Genomic DNA, 27,309 nt, shown 5'->3' with positions numbered 1-27,309 from the left:
ATTTACAGTCCTAAGGCAATGAAAATGTCCAAATTAAGGCATCAAGAGGAAGATACCTTCTGTGAGTAAAGGCTGCTGGCATCTGGGGTTCCTCTGTCACATGGGAAGGCACATGGTGACGTCTGCTGGTCCTTCTCTCCTGAGCCCTGGTTTCAAAATGGCTGTCTCTAAATGTCTCTGGGCATTTCTCTCTCAGCTTCTCTGAACTCTCTGAGTTTCATTTGTCTTTTATCCTCTCATGGAGTACTCCAGCAAGGGGATTAAGACTCTCCCTGAACTGGGTGGGTCACATCTCCATGGAAACAACCCACAAGAGGTCTGTACCCACAGGGTTGGTGTTCCAGTTTGCTAATGCTGCCCTTATGCAAAATACCAGAAATGGATTGGCTTTTATAAAGGCGGTTTATTTGGTTACAAAGTTACAGTCTTAAGGCCATAAAAGTGTCCAAGCTAAGGTGTCAACAACAAGGTACCTTCACTGAAGGATGGCTGATGGCATTTGGAAAACCTGTTAGCGGGGAAGGCACGTGGCTGGCGTCTGCTGATACTGGGTAGTGTTCCAGCTCCTCTCTCAGCTCCTGTGCATTCTTGGTTCCTTCTCCCAGGACATTTCTCTCTAGGCTCCTTGGAGTCCTGTGTTAGCATATCCTGGGGCAAACTCTGGGCTTCATCTCTCCTAGCTTCTCCGGAGCAAACTTCGGGCTAGCAAAAGTCTGCTTTCAATGGCCGTCTCCAAAATGTCTCTCTCAGCTGATTTGAGGTCCCTCTGTTTGTGAATTCTTTTATAGGACTCCAGTGATTAAACCAAGACCCACTCGAATGGGCAAGGTCCATATCTCCATGGAAATAATTCAATCAAATGTTTCATTCACAGTTGATTGAGTCACATCTCCATGGAAACAATCAAAGGATTCCAACCCAATCAACACTAATACATCTGCCCCCACAAGACTGCATCAAAGAACATGGCATTTTGCGGGACATAATACATCCAAACTGGCACAGATGGATGAAAAGAACATAGGCTTTTCTGGGGTACAGAAGAGATTCAAGCCAGCACACTCCACCCTCTGGACCTCAAAAAGACATGTTCTTTCCATATGCAAAATACATTCATTCCATCACAATATCACAAAAGCCTTAAATCATTTCAGTAACAATAAATAAGTACAAAGTTTCATTAAAATTGGTTACAGGTGTGGATTGTCCTAAGGCAAAATTCCTCTCCAGCTGTGGACCTGTGAAACTTAGAACATGTTATATGCTTCCAATATACAAAGGAGGGACAGTCTTAGGATAAATGTTCCCATTGACATAGGGAGAAAGTGGAAGGAAAACAGCAAAGACCCAAACCTGGATGCCAGCAGCCTTTCCTCAAAGTATCATCCTCTTGATGCTTTAATTTGGACATTAAGGAGAGAAGTATCATAGCCTTAGAAGTCAAATTTGTAACCTAAAAATCAATATTCCAACTCTGAATTCGTAACCTAATAAATCTCCATAGAAAAAGCCAACCCATTTCTGGTATATTGCATTCCAGCAGCAATAACAGCTCCAAAAATAACAGAGCCTCTATATTTTAAGAATTTTATGGTTTTGCTGTTATATTAGGTCCCTGATCCATTTAGAGTTGTTTTTGTAAATGGTGTGCAGTAAGAGTCCACCTATTATTTTGCATGTGGATATCCAGTGCCCCAGTGCCATTTGTTGAAGAGACCTTTCTTTCCCCAATTAATGTACTTGGTGCCTGTGCTCATTTGGATGTATTATGTCCCTCAAAATGTCATTATCTTTGATGCAATCTTGTGTGGGCAAACATACTAGTGTTGATTAGATTGTAATTCTTTGAGTGTTTCCATGGTGATGTGACCCATCCAGCTGAGCGTGATAAGTCTGACTGCATAATTTCCATGGAGGTGTGGCCCTGTCCATTCTGTGTGGGCCTTGATTAGTTTACTAGAGTACTATATAAGCTCAGACAGAAGGAGCAAGCTTGCTGCAGCCAGGAGGGACACTTCGAAGAATGCACAGAGAACTGAGAGCAACTGAAGTGACATTTTGAAGGGGAGCTGCAACTAAGAGAGGACAAAACACCCCAAGAGCAGCATTTTGGAGAACACCATTTTGAAACACAACCTGGGAGCAAGCAGTCACTAGCCTTGTTCTTTCCCCGCTAACAGCAGCTTTCCTGATGCCAATGGTCTTTCTCCAGTGAAGGTACCCTTTTCTGATGCCTTACCTTGGACACTTTATGGACTTAAGACTGTAACTTTGTAACCAAATAAACCCCCTTTAAAAAAGCCAATCCATTTCTTGTACTTTGTTTAAAGGCAGCATTAGCAAACCGGACCAGAGCCCTTGTCAAAAATCATTTGGCCATATATATGGGTTTATTTCTGAACTCTCAATTCTATTTCATTGGCCTATATGTCTATCTTTGTGATGGTTTGGAATTATGTACCACAGAAAAACATGTTCTGAAACTTAATCCATTCCTTTGGGTGTGAACCCATTGTAAGTAAGAACTTTTGCTGAGGTTACTTCAGTTAAGGCATGGCCCACCTCAATCAGGATGAGTCTTAATCCTATTCTGGAGTCCCTTATAAGTGGAATGAAATTCAGACACAAAAAGAGAAAGCTACATAGGGAGCAACCAGAAGTTGAACATCAACGGAACCCAAAGAGAAGGGAGAGACCAGGAGACACTACTATGTGCCCTGCCATGTGACAAACTAAGAACCAAGGATAGCCAGTAGCCAGCCCCAGAATGGCACAGTCTTCAGAAGAAAGTGTCACCTTGATGATGTCACAATTTGGAGTTTTTCCTAACCTCAGAACCGTGAGCAATTATATTCACATTGTTTAAGCCAGCCCATTGCATGGTATTTGCTTGAGCAGCCAAGGAAATGAAAACAATATTTTTGCTGGTACACTGTTTTGATTACTGTGGCTTTGTAGTAAGTTTTGAAATCAGGAAGTGTGAGACCTCCAACTTTGTTCTTTCTTTGCAATACTGATTTGGCTATTTGGGGTCCCATACCACTTTTATGAATTTGAGGACTGGCTCTTCCATTTCTACAAAAAAGGCTGCTGGGAATTTGATAGGTATTGTTTTAAATCTGTTGATTGCTTTGGGTAGTGTTGACATCTTAATAACATTAACTCTTACTATTCATGAACTCTAAAAATCTTGCCATTTACTGATGTCTCCTTTAATTTCTTTTAGCAGTTCATTCATTGTTTCCCTGATATCCTTTATTTCTTTCTCTGCATTTTCCTTCATCTCCTTGAGCATACTGAGGATCAATTTTTTTACACCTTTGTCCGGTATGTCCACATTACGGTTTTCTTTGTTGAAGTTTTCTGGATTTTTTATCCTCTACCTTTGGATGGGCTATCATTTTCTGATTATTTGTCTTGTAATCTTTTTGTGGCATATTGTACATATTTATACTTTAAATGCTAACTTGGAGATTTATTCCCTAAGATGTCTGTTTCTTAAGCTTATAACCAGCTGGCTATTTGACAGATTTTCTGGAGTGTCAGGAGCTAACAAAACCAAGCAAATCTAAGCAAAAACCCTTTCACTGTCTTTGTAAACTGGCTTTCGTTGGCTAGTGCTCCCCCTCAGAGTTCAGTCCTCCTATCAGGGAGGTCAGCCCATGGTAAATGCAAAGTGCAGGGTCATCCCTGTCTTTTCTGGATCTGTGTCATCTCCTGGGCTTGTGCTTGAAAGTGGCTTTAGGAGTTCCCCTATTTACAGGAGTTTGAGTACCCCCTCTACTTCCTAGGAAAAAGACCTTCTCCCTCTCCAGGATCTTGTGCTGGACCTAAAGCAGGTAAGCCTTTGTTCTAGGCCATTTGCCTTAACTATTTCTTACATTGCTTTCATTGTTTCAAGCTGCATTTGCCTGGAATGCAAATTCTGAGAGCCAGAGACACATGGAAAAGGATTTTCCCAAGTCAGTCATTCTCAGTCAGAACAAGAGCAGGGACCCACAAAGGGAACTCTGGCTGGTTCCAAATTGCCTGGGGTGGGGGGGAGCCTGGTAGGGTGCCAGGAGCTTCTTCCATACTCCCCAAAGCTGCCTTTCTTGACTTGGCCCTTGCCTAGAAAATGCAGCCCTTCAACTGTCCTCCACAGCTCTGAGGAAGCTGTCTTTAAGTTTCCTCTGCCACATTTGTCTGGGGAGGATTGAATAACGGCCACATTTAGAGCCAGGCTCCAGCTATCCAAAGTAGCTAATCAAAAGCAGTGATCAGCGACAGGCCCACGCTACCTCCAAATCTTGGAGAACCAGATTTTTATGTCCCTTTCTGGCACCAGCAAGCTAACCAGGGGCTGGACCCCACAGCTGCCTGCGGTGAGAATGGGGGATGGGTGACAGTAAACGCCAAGCAGAGAGAGCAATTTACTGGTATCTACTGTAATTTACCAGCCTCTTCCACTCTTCTCTGAATGCCATACAATGTTGTTTCAACATGGTTGATTCAGACATTTCCTGCCTGTTTAATAGTTGTTCTGGTGAAGGGACTGATTGATTCCTGTAGCTTCCTACTCCACCATCTTCCCACAATCCCTAGTATATCTTTTTAGTAAGTCTTGAAGTCAGGTAGTATAAGTACTCCAGCTTTATTGTACTTTTTCAAGATTATTTTGGCTATCCTAGAACCTCCACATAGTTGTAAAAATTTTAGGGTTAACTTGCCTGTTTCTATTTAAAAAAGAAAAAGGCTTTGATTGGGATTGTCTTGAATTTATGGATCATTTTGGGAGAGAACTAACAACTTCCCAATATTCAGTCTTCCAATTCATGAACATAGTATATTAATTGACTTGGGTCTTCTTTAATTTATCTGGGCAATTTTTTCTGGTTTTCAGTGCAAAGGTTTCTGTATACTTTTGTTAATGTACAGAAATACAGATTTTGCAAATTTACCTTGTATCCTGATAATTTAACTTATCATGTTTTTTTAATTGTTAATTCCATAGTCTTTTCTATATAAACAAACATGTTGCCTAAGAATGGACAGAGATTTACTTGTACCTTCTCAATTTTCAAACCTTTTATTTCTTTTTCTTGCCTTTTATGTTGGCTAGGACCTGCAATAAAATGTTAAACAGCTAAATAGAGTGGATATTCTTGTCTTGTTCCTGAACTTTGGGGGAAAGCATTCAGTCTTTCACCATTAAGCATAGCATTACCTATAGGTTTTTCATAGATGTTCTTCATTAAGCTGAAGAAATTTTCTTCCATTCTTAGTTTACTGAGACTTGCTAAAATAAATGCTACTGAATTCTGTCAAAGGCTTTTCTATAGCACCTTAAAAACATAGGTTCTTGACTGTTGCTCGCCAACCTAACATGATGCTATGAATCACAACAGGAATGCGGCATTTGGGATTTGGCTGTTACTTTGTTCCATTAATAAACTATTTGACAACTTCTGAAGTCATAGTAAATAAACAATTTTCTACCCAATTTTTGTTCTGTTTTACATTTTATCCCAATGTTTTTCTTCACAGGTATACTAAATATTAAATCGAATTTAAAATGTGTTTAAGTGTCATACTCTTAGTTAACTTGCACTGTATACCATCTTATACAAAAAGGGTGTTAATAAAGGTTACATGTAATGATTCTACTTTCATAACACTACTCACAAGCTGTGCAATCTTAGGTAAGCTACTTAATTTCTCTAAACCTCAGTTTCTTATCTTTAAATGGGGATAATAAAGAATATACAGTATAGAGTCATTGAGAAAATTTAATAAGAGCACTCGGCACACAGTGAGTACTCAGTAAGTGTTAGCTATTACTATTTTTAGTTCATTAATACAAATAGCCTCCTCCAGTATGCTTACCATGCAGTGACAGAGCTAAAAAGTAGTGAAACAGAGGTAAAACAAATCAGTAAATCTCAATTAGCAGGCTCAATTACTCAGAGGTGGATTACCCAGATCAAAGGCCCAGGTATTTTAAGTCTTCAAAAATGGTAATTTCATGATTCTATGAAAATAAATGCCAATATTGTGAAATTGAGAATTTAAAAACACACAAAATCCACATTTCTGACTTTTCTTGAAAATTAGGAAGATTTAGCAACAGTGAGTCCAAATTTCTACAGGGCAGCTATCAGCTGGAGCTTAATAACAGCTGCTTCCCCCTCCAATCCCCCCCATCCCCACCCACCCACCACCCACTCTGTTTAGGTGGCACATGTTCTCTTCCATTTGCTCCAGTCCACACCATCCTATTGTGCCTTTTAACCATACAACTTCACTCATATTATTCCCCTGGCTAGCCCCCATAGGAAGCCTCTCATTTTTCTTGTTGCTGTTGACAAACTGGAGAGGCTTGATATTTGTTTAGCTTTCAAGTGGTCTATTTAATGGTAGGTCCTGGAGTTTTGTGGGATTTTTTTGTTTGTTTTGTTTTTTGTCAAAGCCAAAGGATAAATTTTGCTCATGTTTGTTTCTAAGTAAGGTATTGATAAACAGGTTTAGAGAAAAGATATAAACACAGGCATATTCTTTTAAATGTTACCTAAGGTTCATTAACCAATTCAAGGACTATAGTTGTCACACACACACACACACACACACATATGGATCAAATAACAAATACGTAACATCTACTCCTCATAGGTAATTTATGATGATTACTACAAGACCATAGGGCCCGAGTCAAGAAAATCTAGGTTTGGAGTTTGGGCTCCATATATTAGTAACTGTGTAACCCCAAGCTAGTTACTTAAACTCCAGGCCTCAGCTTTCCTTTACGTAATAAAGTAATATTGCATACTGAGAAAGGTTTTGTGGAGGTGGGGTGGGGTTTCAAGTAAGTAAGCCTAGTGAAAATGACTATCAATATCCTTCTTTTCCTCTAGCTCCTGTTAAGGAATAATATGCTATATGAAGAAGTCACTCCTTAAGGTCTGTGTTTAGACACTATGTTGAAAGAAATTATCAAAAGGGGGTGGAGTGGACTGGGAGCATCAGAAATCAACCAGGGAAGTTTATCCAAATCACGTTATAAAGGGTGCTTATATGCACTCATAACTTTAAAGAAAAACATACAAAATCTATTCGCTTAAGTTACACGTTGTATACAGAATAAAATTGTGTAAAGAGCAAAATTTAACCAGCACCACCTGTAAGTTGATCAAAAATGGGGGTAAGGAAATGTAAGGCCCAGGATACGCGTTATTTCGAATATATTCTCATCATCCCCAGTTCCTCTAAGGTTAAGTCGCGCAGCCTTATCGGGGGGTACTCGGCACCGTATGGCGACAAAGGGGCCGAAATGCCGGCAACCCCTCCCCCGCCATTGGAAACACACACTGCCAGAGGCGGGGCGAGCCCTCGGCTACCTGGATAAGTGCACCCTGTGCTCCAGCGGCTCTCCAGGAGGGGACCGGCACGGACTCACCGTGTGCGGGGCCGAGGGCGCGTAAAGCGCTGCGAGGCCCGACTCGGGTGTGCGTCGCGCCGGGGCGGAACGCTGGTAGGGAGGGCGGAAGCGCGAGTCCCATCCAGGCCCCGGAGTAGCCCGACGGCTCACACCTCCCCGGGAAGGACACCTCCGCGGGGAGGCGCCCGGTAGGGCCGCCGGACCTCGGCCCAGGCTTCGCGGCACGGCCGTTACCCCGCCCCTCCCCCGCGTTGCCAACCTGCGGCCGTTGTCGCTCACCTGGTGGCATCCGCGACGTTTCTGACGAACAGGGAGGTGTTGGGGGGCCTCGTATAGCGAGACATGATCGCTGCCTCCGCTCCCTCCGCGTCTGCCCGCGGCCACCGGGCTCGCTCAGTCTCCCGCCGCCGCCGCCACAGCAGCTCCGCCGGCCCCCGGCGCGACCCCCTCCCCTCTGCCTCGGCCCCTCCAGCGCGCAGCCGCAGAGGCCGGCGCGGAGGGGGCGCTGTGCGGCGCGGGCCGCACTGTGCGGTGCGGGTGGGGCGGGGGGCGGTGCTGGTGCTGGCGCTGGCGCCAGGAGTCGGAGTTTGAGGGGAGCCCGGGTCCAAGGGAACCCAGGAGGGAGCAGGGGGGCACAGCCAGGGTCCGAGAAGATCCCGGGAGAAGGCGGTGCGGGGAGCTCGGTCTGAGTGGAGCCGTGGGGGACGATGTACCAGGAACCAGGAGCCGGCGGGGAGCGGCCGAGAGGGTAGAGGAGGGGAGGCAGCCAGATACGTGAGGGTCCTGAGACTGAAGGGTTGGGGGTGTGTGCATTAAACTGCGCTGTGGCTGGGCCGCCACCGGGGCCTTTTCATCGCGGTCTGCTCAGCCCGAGACCTTGGCAGTTGTTAGGCCTCCTTCCCCATTAGTCTTGAACCTTAGGCTTTCTAACTGTTAGGTCTCTCTCTTTTTAAGTGTTTTGATTCTTCATTCAGCATTTATTTCCATATTTAGAGCATAGTGTTCAGTTGTGAATACATTCATCCAGATATTGAGTGCCTACTACGTGGGAGGCATTGTTCTAGGTGTGGGATAGAGCGATCAACAAAACAGGCCGAGTGCCAACCCTCATAGAGCTGACATTCTGGAGGGAGACAGACATTAAACAAATGAACAGATGAATACATGATGTAGAAGAAATGAAAATGCGGTAGCAATTAAGCAAATTTAAACGATCCTCCCTGTTATAGTTTGCTAATGCTGCTGGAATCCAAAACACCAGAAATGGATTGGCTTTTATAAAGGGGGTTTATTTGGTTACACAGTTACAGTCTTAAGGCCATAAAGTATCAAAGGTACCTTCACTGGAGGATGGCCAATGGCGTCTGGAAAACCTCTGTTAGCTGGGAAAGCACGTGGCTGGTGTCTGCTCCAAAGTTGTGGTTTCAAAATAGCTTTCTCCCAGGACATTCCTCTCTAGGCTCCAGTTCCTCAAAAATGTCACTCTTAGTTGCACTTGGGGTATTTGTCCTCTCTCAGCTTCTCTGGAGCAAGAGTCTGCTTTCAACGGCTGTCTTCAAACTGTCTCTCACCTGCAGCTCCTGTGCTTTCTTCAAAGTGTCCCTCTTGGCTGTAGCAAGCTTGCTCCCTCTGTCTGAGCTTATATAGGGCTGAATGGGTGGGGCCACACCTTCATGGAAATTATCCAATTAGAGTCATCACCTACAGTTGGGTGGGGCATATCTCTATGGAAACACTCAAAGGATTCCAATCTAATCAGCACTAAAACCTCTGCCCCACAAGATTGCATCAAAGAACATGGCTTTTTCTGGGGGACATAATGCATTCGAACTGGCACACTCCCTTCCACCCCTTTTTATTTATGCTCCTTCCTTCAGTGTTGGGACCATAACCAGATAATTCATGATTATTAACAGCAACCCCTTTCACTCTCAGAAGTGATAGGGGTTTGGAGGGATACATGATATGGTCACCCTATCTAGCTCACAGTCCTCCCAAGGCTGTGAGAGGTTCCCAAGGTCTGCAAACGCTTCTGGAACAGTGGCTGTTCATTCATTGAGAAAGATTGCTACAGCACAGAAGGTATAGGACTAGACTGGAAACACAGTGGTGAAGGGTTAAAAGCGTTTCTGTTCTCATGGAACTTACAATATGGTAGGAAGGCAGAATCTAAGAATCACACTAATAAAGATACAACTATGATAATGGCCAAGAAAATAACTATTTTTGCTGAGAGGGGAACTTTTGGGAGTAGGAAGCAGGGTCAGAGCATCACTGAAATTTTTCCTAAAGAAGTTTTGGAGAGATTTGAAGAATGAAGACGAGCAATAGGTGCACTGGAAAAGGCTTTGAGGCAGTGTAAGAAATGAATACTTACCTAGCAGGGGAAATACCATGATCACCTAGGAGGTTTTCCCCAGGGCGAGGCTTATCCATTGTATTCCAAATGTGCCGACCCCTGCTATTTCCCCAAATGTGGGAAACTCCACCACATAATTTGTAGTAGTGGGAACAGTGTTCCCGCTCTCCCCTGAAGAAAAAAAAAAAGAGGCAAACAGCAGCACAAAGCTGGAGAATAATAGAAAAAAAGAGGCTGGAAGGCAGGCAAGGGCTTATAATGTGAAAGTTTGAACTACTGACTGTTAGTTTCCTAGGGCTGCTGTAGCAAATTACCACAAATTAGGTAGCTTAGAACACATTTATTCTATTAGAGTTCTGGAAGTCCAAAGTCTGAAATTAAGGTGTTGGCAGGGCCACACTTCCTCTGCAGAATCTAGAGGAGAATCCTTTCTTGCCTCTTCCAGCCTCTGTGACTCTAGGTGTACCGTAGTTTGTGGCTGCGTAACTGCATAACTCTACTCTCTGCCTCTGTCTTCACATGGCTTTCTGTGTCTTCTCCTTTGTCACTCATAAGAACACCAATCATTGGATTTGTCCATTAATCTAGGATGATCCCATCTACTTAATTACATCTGCAAAGATCTCTTTTTTCCAAATAAGTTCACCTTCACAGACACCTGGAGTTAGAATGTGGACATATCTTTCTGGATGCCACCATTTAACCCACTACACTGACTTTGCAAAGAAAAGAGGATAAGAGACTTGACCTGATGGGCGGTGAAAGTTGTTAATAAATCCATTCTCTGACATATTGTTAAGTGTTGAAAAAATAAGTTACTAGACTCTATTTAAACCCCAAACCTATTTAGTTATAAATATATGTATCTGTATTTACATGTGTAAGTAGAATTTTTTTCTGGGCAGAGGACTTACACCTGATTTTTACTTTGTTCTTACCTTTTGGCACCGTCAGATTTTTTTTAAAGTGTTTTTTAGCCACCTCAAGTATACAATTCAGTGGTATTAATCACATTCACAATGTTGTGCTACCATCACCACCAAACATTACTAAAATTTTCTATCACCCCAAATAGAAAATTCCCATTCACTTCCCATTCCCTCTCCCCACTACCTGTAATCTACTTTCTGTCTCTATGAATTTGCATATTCTAGTTATTTCATATCAGTGAAATCATACAGTATCTGTCCTTCTAAGTTGGGCTTGTTTCACTAAGCATGATGTCTTCAAGGTTCATCTGTGTTATAGCATGTATCAGAATTTCAGTCCTTAGAGTTAAATAATATTACATTGTATGTATATACCACATTTTGTTTATCCATTCATCAGTTGGTGAACACTTGGATTGCTTCCACCTTTTAGCTATTATGAATAATGGCTAAATTATGATTAATGGTGTACAAATATCTGCTTGAGTCCCCACTTTCAATTCTTTTGAATATATTCCTAGAAGTGGGATTGCCTGATCATATGGTAATTCTATTCTTAACTTTTCAAGGAACTGCTAGACTGTTTTCCACAGTAGGTTCACCATTTTACATTCCCACTAACAATGTATAAGTGTTCCTATTTTTCTGCATCTTTGTCAACACTTTTCAGTTTTTTAATAATAGGCGTTCTGGTGGGTTGTAAAGTAGTATCTCATTGTGGTTTTGATTTGCATTTCCCTAATGGTTAATGATGTTCAGCATCTTTTCATCTGCTTTTTGGCCATTTAAAAAATCTTTTTTGGAGAAATATCTATTTAAGCCCTTTGCCCGTTTTTAAAAATTGATTTTATTTACACATACTCCATATCCACCAAACATATACACTCCCCTTTGCCAATTTTTAAAGATGGGTGGTTTGTCTTTTGTTGTTGCATTGTAGGAGTTCTTTATATATATTCTAGATATTAAATTTTCATCTGATATATGGTTTCTAAATATTTTCTCCCATTCTGTAAGTTTTCACTTTCTTGATAATATCCTTAGATACACAAAAGTTTTTAATTTTGATGAAGTCCAATTTATCTACTTTTTCTTTTGCTGCTCATGTTCTTGGTATCTTATCTAAGAATTCATTGCCTATTACAAGATCCTGAAGATATTTCCCTATATTTCCTCCTTCTACTTGGATCATTGATCCATTTTGAGTTACTTTTTATACATAGTGTGAGATAGGGGTCCACTTTCATTCTTTTGTATTTGGACATCTAGTTTTCCCAGTACTAATTGTTAAAGATACTATTATTTCCCCATGAAATGAACTTGGTACCCTTATCAAATATCAATTGGCCATAATGAATCTGGACCCAGCATCATGGGACTGAGAACATCTTCTTGACCAAAAGGGGGATGCAAAATGAAATGAAATAAAGTTTCACTGGCTGAGTTTCAAATGGAGTTGAGAGGTCACTCTGGTGGACATTCTTATGCATTATATAGATAACACTTTTCAGGTTTTAATGCATTAGAATAGCTAGAAGTAAATACCTGAAACTATCAAATTCCAACCCAGTAGGCTTGACTCTTAAAGACAATTGTATGACAGTGTAGCTTACAAGGGGTGACAGTGTGATTGTGAAAACATTGTGTGTCACACTCCCTTTATCCAGCATAGGGATGGATGAGTAGAAAAATGGGGACGGAAACTAAATGAAAACTAGGGTGTGATGGGGGGGATGATTTGGGTGTTCTTTTTTACTTTTATTTTTTATTCTTATTCTTTCTGTTGTAAGGAAAATGTTCAAAAATAGATTGGGGTGATAAATGCATAACTGTATGATGGTATTACGAACAGTTGATTGTACACCATGGATGATTGTATAGTATGTGGATATATCTCAATAAAACTTAATTTAATTAAAAAATCAATTGACCATTGATTGTGGGTTTATTTCTGAACTCTTAATTCTATTCCATTGTTCTATATGTCTGTCCTTGTGCCAGTGCTATACTGTTTTGATTGCTGTGGCTTTGTAATACATTTTAAAATCAGCAAGCGTGAGTCCTTGAACTTTGTTCTTTATTTTCAAGATGGTTTTGGCTACTTGGGGCTCCCTGTCTTTCCATATGAATTTGATGATGAGCTTTTCCATTTCTGCAAAGAAGGCTATTGGACTTTTGATTGGGATTGCATTGAGTCTACAAATAATTTTGGATAGTATTGACATCTTAACCATATTAAATCATCCAATCCATGAACACAGGATATCTTTCCATTTATGTAGGTCTTTAATTTCTTTCAGCAATTTTTTTGTGGTTTTGTATGTACTAGTCCTTTATATCTTTGGTTACATTATTCCTAGATATTTTGTTATTTTAGTCTTTATTATAAATGGAATTGTCTTCTTGATTTCTTTTATTGGCTTGTTCTTTGCTGGTGTATAGAAACACCACCAATTTTTGTGTGTAGATCTTATGCCCTGCCACTTTCCTGAATTCGTCTATTAGCTCGGTAACTTTCTTGTAGATTCTTCAGGATTTTCTACATACGGCATCAGGTCATCTGTGAATAGGCATATTTTTTTTCTTCCTTTCCAACTTGGATGCTGTTCTAGTTTGCTAATGCTGCCAGGATGCAAAACACCAGAAATGGATTGGCTTTTATAAAAGGAGGTTTATTTGGTTACGCAGTTACAGTCTTAAAGTCATAAAGTGTCAAAGTAATGCATCAACAATTAGGTACCTTCACTGGAGGATGGCCAAAGGTGTCTGGAAAACCTCTGTTAGCTGGGAAGGCATGTGGCTGGCATCTGCTCCAGAGTTCTGGTTTCAAAATGGCTTTCTCCCAGGACGTTCCTCCCTAGGCTTCAGCTCCTCAAAAATGTCACTCTTAGTTGCTTTTGGGGCATTTGTCCTCTCTTAGCTTCTCTGCAGCAAAAGTCTGCTTTCAAAGGCCATCTCCAAAATGTCTCTGTAAGCTGAAGCTCCTCTCTCTGCTCCTGTGCGTTCTTGAAAGTGTCCCTCCTGGCTGTAGCAAGCTGGCTCCTTCTGTCTGAGCTTTTATAGGGCTCCAATAAACTAATCAAGGCCCACGCTGAATGGGCGGGGCTACACCTCCATGGAAGCTATCCAATTAGAGTCATCACCCGCAGTTGGGTGGGTCGCATTTCCATGGAAACACTCAAAAAATTACAATCTAATCAACACTGATACATCTGCGCACACAAGATTACATCAAAGATAATGGAGTTTTGGGGAACATAATATATTCAAACCGGCACAGATGCCTTTTACTTATCTTTCTTGCCTAATTGCTTTGTCTAGAACTTCTAGTACAAGGTTGAATAGCAGTGGTGAAAGTGGGTATCCCTGCCTTATTCCTGATCTTAGGGGGAAAGCCTTCAGTCTTTCACTGTTGAGTATGATGGTAACTCTGAGTTTTTCATATATGCCCTTTATCGTGTTGAGGAAGTTCTTTACAATTTGAAAAAAAGTTTTTGTAGGAGTATGTGAAAAGAGAGTGTGGATGGGGAGCAGCTGTTTTCAGTTCTTATTGATGAAGGTATCTAAGGAAAGGTCTTAAGCTGTAAGGGAGGTTTGATCAGACACTTGAACTTTAAAGGTAGCTAGAAATGATTTAAAATAAATTGTGAAGCATTAACTATATTACATAAAATTTAAGCTCTTCTGCGGGACACTGATTACGTGCTTCAACTTGGCGGGCCTGGGCTGGGGGACCTGATCAGCCCCTGGGGAGGGTGGTGGGCACGGGCGACAGCGCCCTCCGCAGCCCCCCGGGCCTGGGAAAGTGAGGCCGGAGGCAGGCCCCATTTCCTCACCCAAAATAACACTGTTAGGGGAGGCTTGCCGGAGGGAACCGCCTTTTCCCCACCCCCTTATCTTGCCCGGACACTCCCCGTTGCCAGTGCAACTCCCATTACCACCAGTGCGCATACATTGTTGCCAGACACCGTTACCGGAGCAACTCTCGCCCCTTTTCAATCAACCTCCGCGCCCTCTCAGAACCAATCCAAGCCTTTAACCTCTACAGCTACCCCGCCCTCTAAACGCCCGATATAAGCTTGTACTCTCCCCTAATAAACTCTCTTGGTTTCTTCACCCTAAAAAGAACCGTGTCCCGCCTGTTCCTTTCTCGCCGCCCTCCATACTTTGCACGCCACCCCGCCGGGGACCTGGCCAAGTCCCCCGCCTCGCCCTCGCCTCCGGGAAAGAGCCCCCGCCGCCGGTACCCTCCGAGCAATCCTGGGAGCCTAGGATTTAGCAACCGGCCGCCACCCCCCCCAGACGAATCAACTGCGACTGCACTCTTCCTTTAAATTATTAATTTCCAAATATTACTTTGAGGCAGCTGAATGTGAAGAAGTGTAAGTAAACTGCTCTCAGTTACTAATGAAGGCCTGAACCAGGGAACATTGTTGGCCATAGGCAATTAAATAATATGTTACATGATGCTAGGTTTTTGGTCAGTGTTTTGACAAGGCCCTTAAACCAGTTGAGAAGAAGCTGTACTTTGCTTTTCTGTTGGCATTTTGGGGTACTCCTTAAGAAGTGGGGAAAAGGCTTAGGTCATAACTAAATATACTGCCTATGACCATACTCAAAAATATGTTCACATTTACCCCAAGTTCTAGAACTTAGCTAGGTACCGTTTAAGAAATAGTAAAAATATTGCTTTAACGCACCGAAGCCTTTAAAATCTGTGCCCTACAGACTTAGAAGAGTTAATGTTCTCTCCAAACTGCCAGATGATTCCAAGTATTATATCACTGACAATCTGACAATTGTTTCATCACTTCAGTCCCTTTTTAACAGCAGAGTTAAAAGTTTTATACTTTCCAGCAACTACTACTTCCTTTCCTTTTAATTCACTTTAAAAATGACAGTCTACTTACTGTTTCTTAATTTTTTCCCTAAGAGAGATAGACTTTGCTTTGAAAGTATTTTAGGAAAATGGATAAGGTCATTTCTCATTTAAATACTTATCATCACTTTACCTCACTTTTCTGCAAAAATAAACAGATTTTAAACTTTTCATTGAAATCACAGTTCCATAAAGAGTATAGCAAGAAAAATGCAGAAACTTTTTTCAACTTGTTAAAATTTGTCTTGGGGGACGAGTCTTTAAAATCAGTAGTCTATAAATTACGTTTAAAAGAGATGCACAAATGAATTTATTTCTAATGTTTGGGTGTTTACTCTTGAGACTTGTCTCTGGGAAAATTGCTGGTCCCCAGCTTGTCACTTAAATCTGAGCAGTTGTGACTGTCCGCCTCGTTCTCCAACCACTCTGCCCACTCCACGCTGGCTGTCTCCTATTCTTTGTCACTCGGGAGCATCTATTAGAAATGGTAGACAGGAGAAACACAACTCTCTCAATTTCATCAGTATGCACAAAGGCACAATTGTTACAGTGGGAATAGTGTGGTGTTACTGGGTATGCTAGTTTGGATGTATTATGCCCCCGCCAAAAGCCATATTCTTTGATGCAATCTTGTGGGGGCAGATGTATTAGTTTTGATTACATTGAAATCCTTTGAGTGTTTCCGTGGAGATGTGACTCAATCAACTGTGAGTTAAACGTTTGATTGGATAATTTCCATGGAGGTGTTACCCCATCCATTCAAGGTGGGTGTTAATTGGATCACCAGAGTCATATAAAGGAATTCACAGAGACAAGGACCTCAGAGCAGCTGTGAGTGGCATTTTGGAGAGCAACTGAGAGTGACATTTTGAAGAAGAGCTGCAGCTAAGAGAGGATAAAATGCCCCAAGAGCAACATTTTGAAGAATGCTGTGCCAGTTTGAATGTATTATGTCCCCCAGAAAAAGCCATATTCTTTGATGCAATCTTGTGGGGCAGACAGAATAGTGGGGATTAAGTTGGAACGTTTGAATTAGGTTGTTTGCATGGAGATGCATCCCACCCAACTGTAGATGATAACTGATGGGATATTTCCATGGAGGTGTGGCCCCACCCATTCAGGGTGGGCCTTGATCAGTGGAGCCATATGAACGTGCTGACTCAAAGAGACTGAAGGGAGTGCAGCTGTGAGTGATGTTTTGAAGAGGAGCAAGCTTGCTAGAGAGGAATGTCCTGGGAGAAAGCCATTTTGAAACCAGAACTTTGGAGCAGACACCAGCCATGTGCCTTCCCAGCTAACAGAGGTGTTCCAGATGCCATTGGCCATCCTCCAGTGAAGGTACCTGATTACTGATGTGTTACCTTGGACACTTCATGGCCTTAAGACTGTAACTGTATAGCCAAATAAACCCCCTTTTTATAAAAGCCAATCCATCTCTGGTGTTTTGCATTCTGCAGCATTAGCAAACTAGAACAAATGCCATTTTGAAACACAACTTGGGAGCAAGCGGATGCCAGCCATGTGCCTTCCGAGCTAACACAGGTTTTCCGGACGCCAATGGCCATCCTTCAGTGAAGGTACCCTGTTGTTGAGGCCTCACCTTGGACAATTTATGGCCTTAAGACTGTAACTTTGTAACCAAATAACCCCCCTTTATAAAAGCCGATCCATTTCCGGTGTTTTGCAAAAAGGCAGCATTAGCAAACCAGAACACTGGGCTATGGGGGAATGAAAGATGAACACTAAACAGATGGGAATGGAGATTTGCAGCCAAATTTTGAAAGCTCTGTATCTATCCTACCTATGCCAAGTAGCTTTGACTTAATTCTTTTGGTAATGGGACTCCATCAAAATTTTTAAGCAGGGGATTAAGAAGATCAGATCTGTGTTTCATAAGGATGATTCTGACAGAAATGCAGAGGATGAATTGGAAGGAGTAATGAAGTAGAGACTGGTACAAGCTGATCAGTTAAAAGTTTCTTGTATGTGATATATTTCCCCTTAAAATATTCCTTAGTTTATACACTGAAAAGGCCTAGAAATGATGACCAATCCAGTAGCATTGTGCACCCCTAGAGCCCAGAATGTAGTCTCTAAAAAGAGCCATGACTCCTTTGTGGAGAGTCTGATTCTAGGTCTGGGGTAGGAAACAGTCAAGATGAGCCTGGAATATCTTGTCATATCAAAAACAAAGAAGCTGTCAAAGAGTTCTGGGATCACGTTAAAAGGATACAGAAGACAACTAGAAGAGGTGTCCCCAGGCTAAAGATGGGACAATATGAGTATCAATAAGAATAATAACTGCAATGAATTAAAACATATCAAATATTTTAAAATATACAAATTCATAATTATCCTAAAAAACAAGCCTAATTGATCCCGTTTGATCCTAACTTCTCTGTACAAACTGGCACCTCAGGGAAATTCAAATAGTTGATGACAGAAGTTTCTTTTTCTAAATGTATTCCAGTCAATAAAATAAAGAAGGAATAATAGAATTAGAATATCATAATTTTGCAACCCCTAATGAAACAATAGATCTGAGCAATGATCATCAATGGTTGCTAACATAATAAAAAGAGAAACACCCAGACATTATGTGGTCTTCTAAAGGAAATTCACATTAGAAACTATAACACTCTTGCAAAAACATTGAATCTGATCCAGCCTCTAGTTCTCACTCTCTGATAAAACTTTTACAAAGAAGGAAATATTCTATATCTGTACCACCCAATACTGTAGCCTCTAACCACATGTGACTTAAATTTAAATTTAAAGTAAGATTTAAAATTCCATTACTCAGTCACGCTAGCACATTTCAAGAGTTCACTAGCCACATGAGTGGTGAGAGTTTTAGCTGTAACCATCGGTTTTTAGGAAATTGAGGCACAGAACACATTAATGACGTCACAGGGAATCAGTCAGTGATATCCACAGTGTGGGAAACTATGGGACAAACTATAGTTTCTTGAACAAGTAAATTGTAAAAATAAAAAACATAAAGCAAGGGAACTGATATGGGCAAAGCTAGAGTATGTGGTGGCTTCTCATTCTGCGGTGGAGGACTCCTTGGCATTCAGCAAAGGGCTCTTCTTTCAGAGCAGGAAGCTGCCACCGCACTGTGAGGAGGAGTGAGAGGGACAACAGGGAACAAAGGGGATGGAGCTGATGTCCTAAGATGTGTGCATCCCCCCTCCCACCCCCCTTTTACCATTCAGATTTCAAGGCAGCTGTCTGAGGAAGAGCACAGGATGAAAGAGAAGTCCCTAGAAATGCTTCTCAGAACCACCCGCAGCTGCAGAAGCTTCAGAGGCTGAAGGCAGAGCTGGAACTAGGGAAGCTGGGAGGAAGAACCCGCTGGAAGTACAGAGGGTTCTGAGGAAGGGGCCGGCAAATGGGAGAGTCAAGAAATTCTCGCTGAAGATACTTACAGGTGCTGAATTTACTTTCCCACCATAAACAACTGTAAAAAGTGGACAAGAAATATGAGGCAACTGTTTTCGGGCACTGGACAACAGGTAGCCCAGGATTGTGATCCTTCAGAGAAGGAAACATAATAGGTGAGCCCCCCATTTGCCAGAACTATCTGTGGGAGGGACACTTTCCAGATGGGGGGAAAGAGGCAGTGTTGCCTAGCAGTCCTATGTCCTGCTGAGCTGAGGAGGAGGCTCAGTTAGAGTTCAGGCTAATGAAGCAGCTAGAATTTGTAGGGCAGGGGACCGTAGGGGAAGAAGCTGCACATACACAGGACTATACAAAGCAAAATTCCAGGAGGCCTAGCAGAGGGTGGTGCTGAGAGCTGAATGCCGAGAGGAGATACTAAGGATAGGCCAGTGCTGGGAGAAGTTGGAGCTCCAGCCCAGCCAGAGTGGAGGGACCAGGTTGAATATCTCCAGAAAATCAACACTGTAGGAGAATGGACCACATTCTAGAATAAGGGCCATACCCTAAGACCTTGAAGTAAGCAAGGATTTCTTAGGAAACAAAAAGTACTAACCATAAAAGACAAAAAGTATGATAAATTGGAATTCACCAAAATTTAAAACTGTCTGCTCATTGAAAAATGCCGTTAAGAAAATGAAATGATTAGCCACGGTTGGGGAGTATGTTTCCAGTTCATATATTTGACAAAGGACTTATGTCCAGGTTTTATGAAGAACTTCTACATATCAATAAAAATAACACAAACAACACTTTTTGTTTTTAATGAGAAAAGACATTTTCATGAGAAAAGATATATAATGACCAATAGTACATGAAAAGAAATAGAGTCATTAGTGCTTTTGAATCTAATCAGAGTAGAAAACAAATTGTAAAAGCCCATTTTAAGATTCTGTTTCTCAAGAACCACTCCCAGTACCAAGTTGTATTAGTTAGGGTTCTCTAGGGAAACAGAATCAATGAGAGGTTTCTACGACTATAAAATTATAAAAGTGACTCACGCAACTGTGGGTATGCATGAGTCCAAATTCTGTAGAGCAGTCAGCAAACTGTCAACTCCAAGGAAGTTGTCTGATGAACTCCTCAGGAAATGCTTCACTGGGCAACTGAAGAAGAAGTGAAGGTCCTCTAACTGTCTCCCTTATAAGTCTTCAACTGATTAATTGGATTAAATCCAGCCAATTGCATTCTCTCATTGTGGAAGACACGCCTTTTGATGAGTCATCAGTCACAGCTGCAGTCAATTGACTGATGAGTTAATAAACCAGCCTGTTGGTTTATTAACCAGCCACAAATGACCTCCCAGCAATTGTTAGGCCAGTGTTTGCTTGACCAGACAGCTGGGTTCTATCACCTGGCCAAGTTGACACATGAACCTAACCATCACAGTGCTCAACATTGTTAGTCATCAAGGAAATGCAAGTTAAAATCACAAGGACGTATCAATTCACACCCATTAGGATGGCTATAAAAATAAATTTGAAACAGCAAATATTGGCAAGGATGTTGGGCAAATGGAAATCATACATTGCAGATGGGAATGATACAGTCACTTTGAAAAACTATTCTAAAACAGTTAAGCATATACTTCTCTGCGACTCAGCATTTCTACTGTGTATTTACCCAAGAGAAATGATATCATATGTCAATTGGGAAGATTATGCAAGAATATTCACAGCAGCCTTATTTATTTAGGCCTGGAAACAGCCTAAATATTCTTTAGTAGATAGAATAAACACCGATTGTGTATATTTATACAATGTCATTTTACTCAGAAACCAAAGAAAGAGCAGACCAACAGGATAAATCCTGTACCAGTTTGTATATGTTATGTCCCCTAGAAAAAGCCATGTTCTTTGATGGCGTCTTGTGGGGGCACACATATTAGTGGGGATTAAGTTGAAATGTTTGGATTAGGTTGTTTGCATGGAAATGTGCCTCACCCAACTGTGGGTGATAACTCTGATTGGATAATTTCCATGGAGGTCTTACCCCACCCATTCAGGGTGGGTCTAAATTAAATCACTGGAGCCATATAAATGAGCTGACAAACAGAAGGAACTCAGTGCAGCTGCGAGTGACATTTTGAAGTGCAGCTGAGAGTGACATTTTGGACAGGAGCTATAGCCAAAAGGGTCACTTTGAAGAATGCACTGGAGTTGAGAGGAGCTTCAGCTTGCAGAGACATTTTGGAGACGGCCTTTGAAAGCAGACTTTTGCTCTGGAGAAGCTAAGAGAGGACAAACGCCCCAAGAGCTACTAAGAGTGACATTTTTGAGGTGCTGAAGCCTAGAGAGGAAAGTTCTGGGAGAAAGCCATTTTGAAACCAGAACTTGGAGCAGATGCCAGCCAGATGCCTTCCCAGCTAACAGGTTTTCCGGATGCCATTGGCCATCCTCCAGTGAAGGTACCTAATTGTTGATGCATTACCTTGAATACTTTATGGTCTTAAGACTGTGACTGTGTGACCAAATAAACCCCCTTTTATAAAAGCCAATCCATTTCTGGTGTTTTGCATTCCAGCAGCATTAGCAAACTAGAACAGATTTTGGTACCAGGAGTGGGGTGCTGGTGCTGCTGTGTTTGCAAATACCAAACATGTAGGAACGGCTTTTTAAATGGATAAGGGGAAGATTCTGGAAGAATTGTGAGGAGCTTGATAGAAAAGGCCTAAACTACTTTGAAGAGACTGTGTGTGAAAATATGGACTCTAAAGATACTTCCAATGAGGACTTGACCAGAAATGATGAATGTGTTGTTGCAAACTGGAAGGAAGGTGATCCTTGTTTTAAAGTGGCAGAGAATTTGGCAAAATTGGTTCCTGGTGTTGGATGGAAGGCAGAATTTGAAAGCGACAACCTGGAATATTTAGCTGATGAGACCTCCAATATAGAAGAAGTAGCCTGGCTTTTACTTGCAGCTTACAGTAAAATTTGGGAGGACAGAGATAAGCTGAGAAAATGAACTCTCAGTTTCAAAGAAATCAGAAATTGATGGCCTGAAAAACTCTGGGCTTCCTGGGTGTGAAACCCCAGAAACTACAGCCCTCCATGAGGATGTAACCAAACATGGAACCCAGCTGCCATTTCAGTACAAGCCAAGATTGGAGAAGGAGTTAAGCAGAAAGGATTTGTGGAAAGTCCTATTGTCTCACGGCTTTGACCCCTGTGTGCTTCATGTGAAGCCAACAGAATTTTTGCGAGATCTTTATAGACAGAGATGCTACTAGTCTGGACTGGAGGAGACAGACAAGGAACAAATTAAAGGAAAAAGTTCTTCAAAGACAGAGCCATGAAGGTTGAGGTCTGGAGTCAAGAGGCCTAGGGCTGGGAGAGTGGAGTGGCCCACACACATGGAAAGGGTGAGTTTGCCCTGGAGGTCGAGTGTGGGCATTCTGCCTCGATCCTCCGGAAGAGTTTTGACACCCCAGGCCCCAAAGAGGGTGGAGCACATTCCCAGGGAATTGGGGAGAGCCTGGCTGCCACTCCATTGTTCTGAAGGGGTTGAGTGTGTGCCGCAGAGATGGAAGGGAATCCAGGTGTTGCCCTGATGTTTGAGGAGGGTGGAGCCGAGAAAGTGGTCTCCCCAATGTGTGGACATGTTGGAGCACTCACCCAAGCATTTGGAGAGGAAAGGGTTGATGCAACGGTCCTTAGGAAGGGTTAGACTCCCACTCTCTCAAGCCCCAAGAATGCAACATCATTCTGTAAATGACTCTCAGACTTTGAAATCTAATGGAGTTTGCCCTGCAGGTTTTAGGAGCTGTTTTGATCCCTTAAACCCTGCTTTCCTTTCAGTTTTTCCTTATGGCAATGGGAATGTTTACCCTATGACTGTCCCGCCTTTGTATATTGGAAGTACATAACTTGTTCTAAGTTTCACAGGTCCACAGCTAGAGGGGAATTACGCCTTAGGACCAATCATACCTGTAATTGATTTTGATGGGATCTTGTACTTAACTATTGTTATTGAAATGATTTAAGTTTCTGTGATATTGTGATGGGATGAATGTATTTTGTATATGGAAAGATCATGTTTTGCTGGGGTCCAGGGGGTGGAATGTACCAGTTTGTATATGTTTTGTCCCCCAGAAAAAGCGATGTTCTTTGATAAAATCTTGTGGGGACACACATATTAGTGGGGATTAAATTGGAATGTTTGGATTAGGTTGTTTGTATGGAAATGTGCCTCACCCAACTGTGGGTGATAACTCTGATTGGATAATTTCCATGGAGGTCTTACTCCACCCATTCAGGGTAGGTCTAAATTAAATCACTGGAGCCATATAAATGAGCTGACAAACAGAAGGAACTCAGTGCAGCTGCAAGTGACATTTTGAAGTGCAGCTGAGAGTGACATTTTGAACAGGAGCTACAGCCAAAAGGGACACTTTGAAGAATGCACTGGAGTTGAGAGGAGCTTCAGCTTGCAGAGACATTTTGGAGACGGCCTTTGAAAGCAGACTTTTGCTCTGGAGAAGCTAAGAGAGGACAAACGCCCCAAAAGCAACTAAGAGTGACATTTTTGAGGAGCTGAAGCCTAGAGAGGAAAGTCCTGGGAGAAAGCCATTTTGAAACCAGAACTTGGTGCAGATGCCAGCCACATGTCTTCCCAGCTAACAGGTTTTCTGGACACCATTGGTCATCCTCCAGTGAAGGTACCCAATTGCTGATGTGTTGCTTAAGATACTTTATGGCCTTAAGACTGTAACTGTGTAACCAAATAAACCCCCTTTTATAAAAACCAATCCATTTCTGGTGTTCTGCATTCCGGCAGCGTTAGCAAACTAGAACAAACCCAAAACACATTATCTTGAACAAAAGAAGCTAGAAACAAAAGTATACATTTGGTATGATGCCATTTATGTGACACTCAAGAAAAGTGAAAATTAATGTTTGTTGATAGAAATCAAAGTGGTGGTTGTCTGTGACAGGTGGGGAATGACTAGAAGGGGAGATGATAGAACTTTCTGGGGTGAGGAAACTATTCTATATCTAGATTGGGGTATTCGTTACACAGGTGTATATGTTTGTCAAAAGTCAACAAATTGTCCATTTATTATATGTTTATTTCACAGTATGTGGATTTTACCATAATAAAAATATTTCATAACTTAGAAATATATCAAAATTTTGCAAAATTAAGGGGAGAGAAGGGGACTTGAACAGTAATGGCAAGAAGCATTTAAAAAAAATTGAATCTATCCTTCCTCTGAATCAGCTCCACTAGTGACCTGCTTAGTTGCCAGTGTGGGATAGATGGCAGGCATAGTTGGAGGGGTTTCAGCAGTTTGTTGTGAGACGGTAGAAGGTGGTTACTCAGCAGAACTCTGGGCTGGGCTTCAGTGCCATGGAAGGGCTTTAAACCACTGTAGAGCTTGGCTTCACTCTGAACCTTGAAGCCAAAAGAGGTGGTGGTTTAGCTGTCCTGCCCAGAGGACATGAGCCAGGATTCTGTGGGGGTCAGTGGTGTGTGCACCTGCCCTTGGCCTTTTGGTAAGTCTCATTTGTTAAGACTTGTCCAGACAATTGGAAGCTGACCTTATGTGAAATAAGAAATGCTGCTTTCACAAACACTGGCTAAACTAATTCAAGACAAGTGTCAACTTCCTGACAAGCATAGCTCTGTTCAAAACGAGAATGCAGAGATTGAGTCATCTTTGGAGGATACTAACCTAGAGAAAGAGTCATCAAAAATACAGAGCCGGGCAGATAACTGTGGAAAGCTGAAGGGAACAACTTAATCCTAAAGGAGGAAACACTTTCCTCAATAAAAGAACCGAATGATGAGAGATTCAGACATTCAGGACAAGAGAAGATGATGGCTGAAGTTCTAAGAATGATCCAGTCACCAGAAGATGACTTGAGTCACTACATTGCAAGAAGCTTTTCCAAATGATTCCCTCCTTGTTCCTCACCAAAGCTAAAGTTTTTCCTCCACCTTCTCATTCTGAAAACAGAAGCAAATTCTTTCGAGGTTAATTCGAGCTTCAAATAAAACAACTATTGGAGCCAACATCAAGAAACTAGGACTTGTTAATTAATTTCTTTTCAAAAGGAATTTTAAATCTCATTTATTATTTTAAAACATATGCTAATTTAAGAGACTATACATGTGCTCAAAGTGACATTCTATAGAACTTTTGTTCTTAACATAGTGGGCTTTTTTTAGCCTTTTTTATTGTGAAATATACATACTGAAAAGTGGTAACTTTAAAAGTACAATTTAACAAGTAGTTATAGCACAAATTTCAAAGAATGTTATGGGTTATTACAGTTCCACAATTTCAGTTATTTCTTTATTGTGAAATATAGCGTATATACAGAAAGTGATAATTTCAAAGTCAACATTTAAAAAAGTTTTAAAATATTATTTTCATATAAATTTTATGAGCAAATTCTGTTTACCCTTTCTCCATGTATAATAAAAATGTTGTGTTTTGTTTAATTATATGTGCAAATTATCAATAGCATACAATTCCAAGGGGATTCTATATAGTTTTTCAGAGGATCCCAAGCAGAATTGAGCCCTAACTACATATGGTGGCAAACATATGCATGTTTTATTGGCTTTCCCTCTTTTTCTGTAGCACCCTCCTGCCTCCCTCACTTCTGTTTTCTGGGATCATCTTCCAAATAAACCACCTGCGCCTAAGAGTTTGTCTCTGTCTCTTCTTTCAGGGGAAACTAAGCTAAGACATTGGAAATGTATGGTCAGCCCTTCCATATGTAACTGGGCACTCTGGGCTAATTTCCCCTTGCCTTCTACTACAAGGATAGAAGTTAATGTGGACATTGACATCGATTAATGGAGCTTAGTCACATGATTTAAATTGAAGTCTCTGTGGTCAGAAAGAGAGCATCCAATGGGGACAACATCAGCCTCATGCAGTGGATGCCTCTGGTTCATGAATTCTCTAGTCCCTCCCATGTTCCATTGTTTCTCTAATATCATCCAGAACATTACCAGAATCTTTGGTCTTAGTGTCCTTCAATAGTGTTGCATCTCACCCATTGCCCAGCAGCAAGCTAGTGTTTCATTTTCAGTAGGGGAGTAGTGAGCAGCTGCATTGGATAATTTTAGCGACTGAGAGCCTGAAGCAGTTCTGCATTTAAGCCAATCCTGACAGGTATCAGAGATCCTTCTCATTAAAGCAGGTGCACCCCGTCAATCTTGGGTTGTACAATAAACATCATGACCACAGAACACTGAGCCTGAGCAGTCCTTAGTCATCACCCACAGCCCCTAAGATCAACACATGCTTTCCTGAACTGAAAGCTGCAGAACTAGAAGAGTTTGTTACCAGCATCTCTGGGACTCAGCTCTTAGGCAGTTAAATGCTGCTGACTAATCTTAGCTGATTCATCCCTTATCCTACCCCTTCAACCCACTCTTTGGTGGTGACAAAGGAAAGATAGAGCAATCATAGAGACTGCCAAAATAGTTAGCAACTTGAGCCTGCTCTGGAAACTACTTGACAAATGATAATTGTTAGTTTCAGTTCAGAGTTTCCTGTGTGCTGTGATACCAATAAATAGGATCAGAAGTAAATTCAGAATTTGGAAAGAGGGGGAGGTTTGAAGATTTTACAATTCGGGGGGTCTATTTAAGAAAAAGAATACAAAATTATAAATATAAAATTAGGTACTGTCTCAAGTTGGGATCCCTAGAAGCAGAGTCTGAGATGGGGATCCTTGGGCAAGTGATTTGTTGAGGGTGGGCTCTCGGGAAATTGCAGGGAGTGAGGGATCTAGGATAGGGCAGGAGAAACCAGGCAAAGGTGTGGTTTCGGAAGATACCTAATCTCAGCCTGTTCTGATGTGGTCTTCTGGAGAATACCCCACCACAAGGCAATCACTGGGTGTTGTGACCCAACCTCCCAGGCATCTCCAGGCAAGGTGACTCCCCTAAGTTAGCAGCCAACACCCATAGCAGCTGGGGGATGGGTATACTTGCTTGCTGAAGGGAATCAGGGCAGATGACCAAAAGCTATTGCTACAGGTATGAAAGTGAAGAAGAGAAAATAAATCATTTTACATTTTAAAAAGTTAATAAATATTGCAAATATCACAAATTCCAGAAAAATTACACCTCTCAGTAATATCATTTCTCTTATTTTTTGACTGCATAATCTTTGAACACCTCTTTATATGACAATGCTTTTGTAATATTTTCTATAGGCAGCATAAAAAGATAATTTAATCTTTCTTCCAGCATGGTTGATTGAAACCTATTTTAAAAATTATTGATAGTTTAGAAAAGCTTCTTTTACTTTTACAACTCACTA

At 41.6% G+C, this 27,309-nt stretch overlaps 1 protein-coding gene and 1 non-coding gene across 4 annotated transcripts in view; one reads left to right on the top strand and one right to left on the bottom strand.

Moving 5' to 3' along the window:
* SRSF12 (serine and arginine rich splicing factor 12) overlaps positions 1–7,855 on the bottom strand; it is a 43,613-nt gene extending 35,758 nt beyond the window's left edge. Inside the window, exon 1 of one of the 3 annotated variants that reach the window (XM_037843849.1) lies at positions 7,694–7,855. In XM_037843849.1, coding sequence (XP_037699777.1) covers positions 7,694–7,758 — 65 coding nt within the window. In that variant the 5' untranslated portion in view covers positions 7,759–7,855. Of the gene's footprint in view, positions 1–7,432; positions 7,642–7,693 lie in introns of those variants that run through there. The other 2 variants (XM_037843850.1, XM_037843851.1) reach the window with 2 other exon arrangements.
* Positions 7,856–9,783: 1,928 nt separating this feature from the next.
* On the top strand, positions 9,784–9,946 carry LOC119541019. Its single transcript, XR_005218156.1, has one exon. It is a non-coding gene; the product is annotated as a U1 spliceosomal RNA (small nuclear RNA).
* Positions 9,947–27,309: the final 17,363 nt, after the last annotated feature.

The sequence above is a fragment of the Choloepus didactylus genome, chromosome 7 (genome assembly GCF_015220235.1).
Source record: "Choloepus didactylus isolate mChoDid1 chromosome 7, mChoDid1.pri, whole genome shotgun sequence".
Lineage (NCBI taxonomy): Eukaryota > Metazoa > Chordata > Mammalia > Pilosa > Megalonychidae > Choloepus > Choloepus didactylus.
Note: the sequence above shows the minus strand (reverse complement) of the source record. Positions and strands in the feature narration are given on the sequence as shown.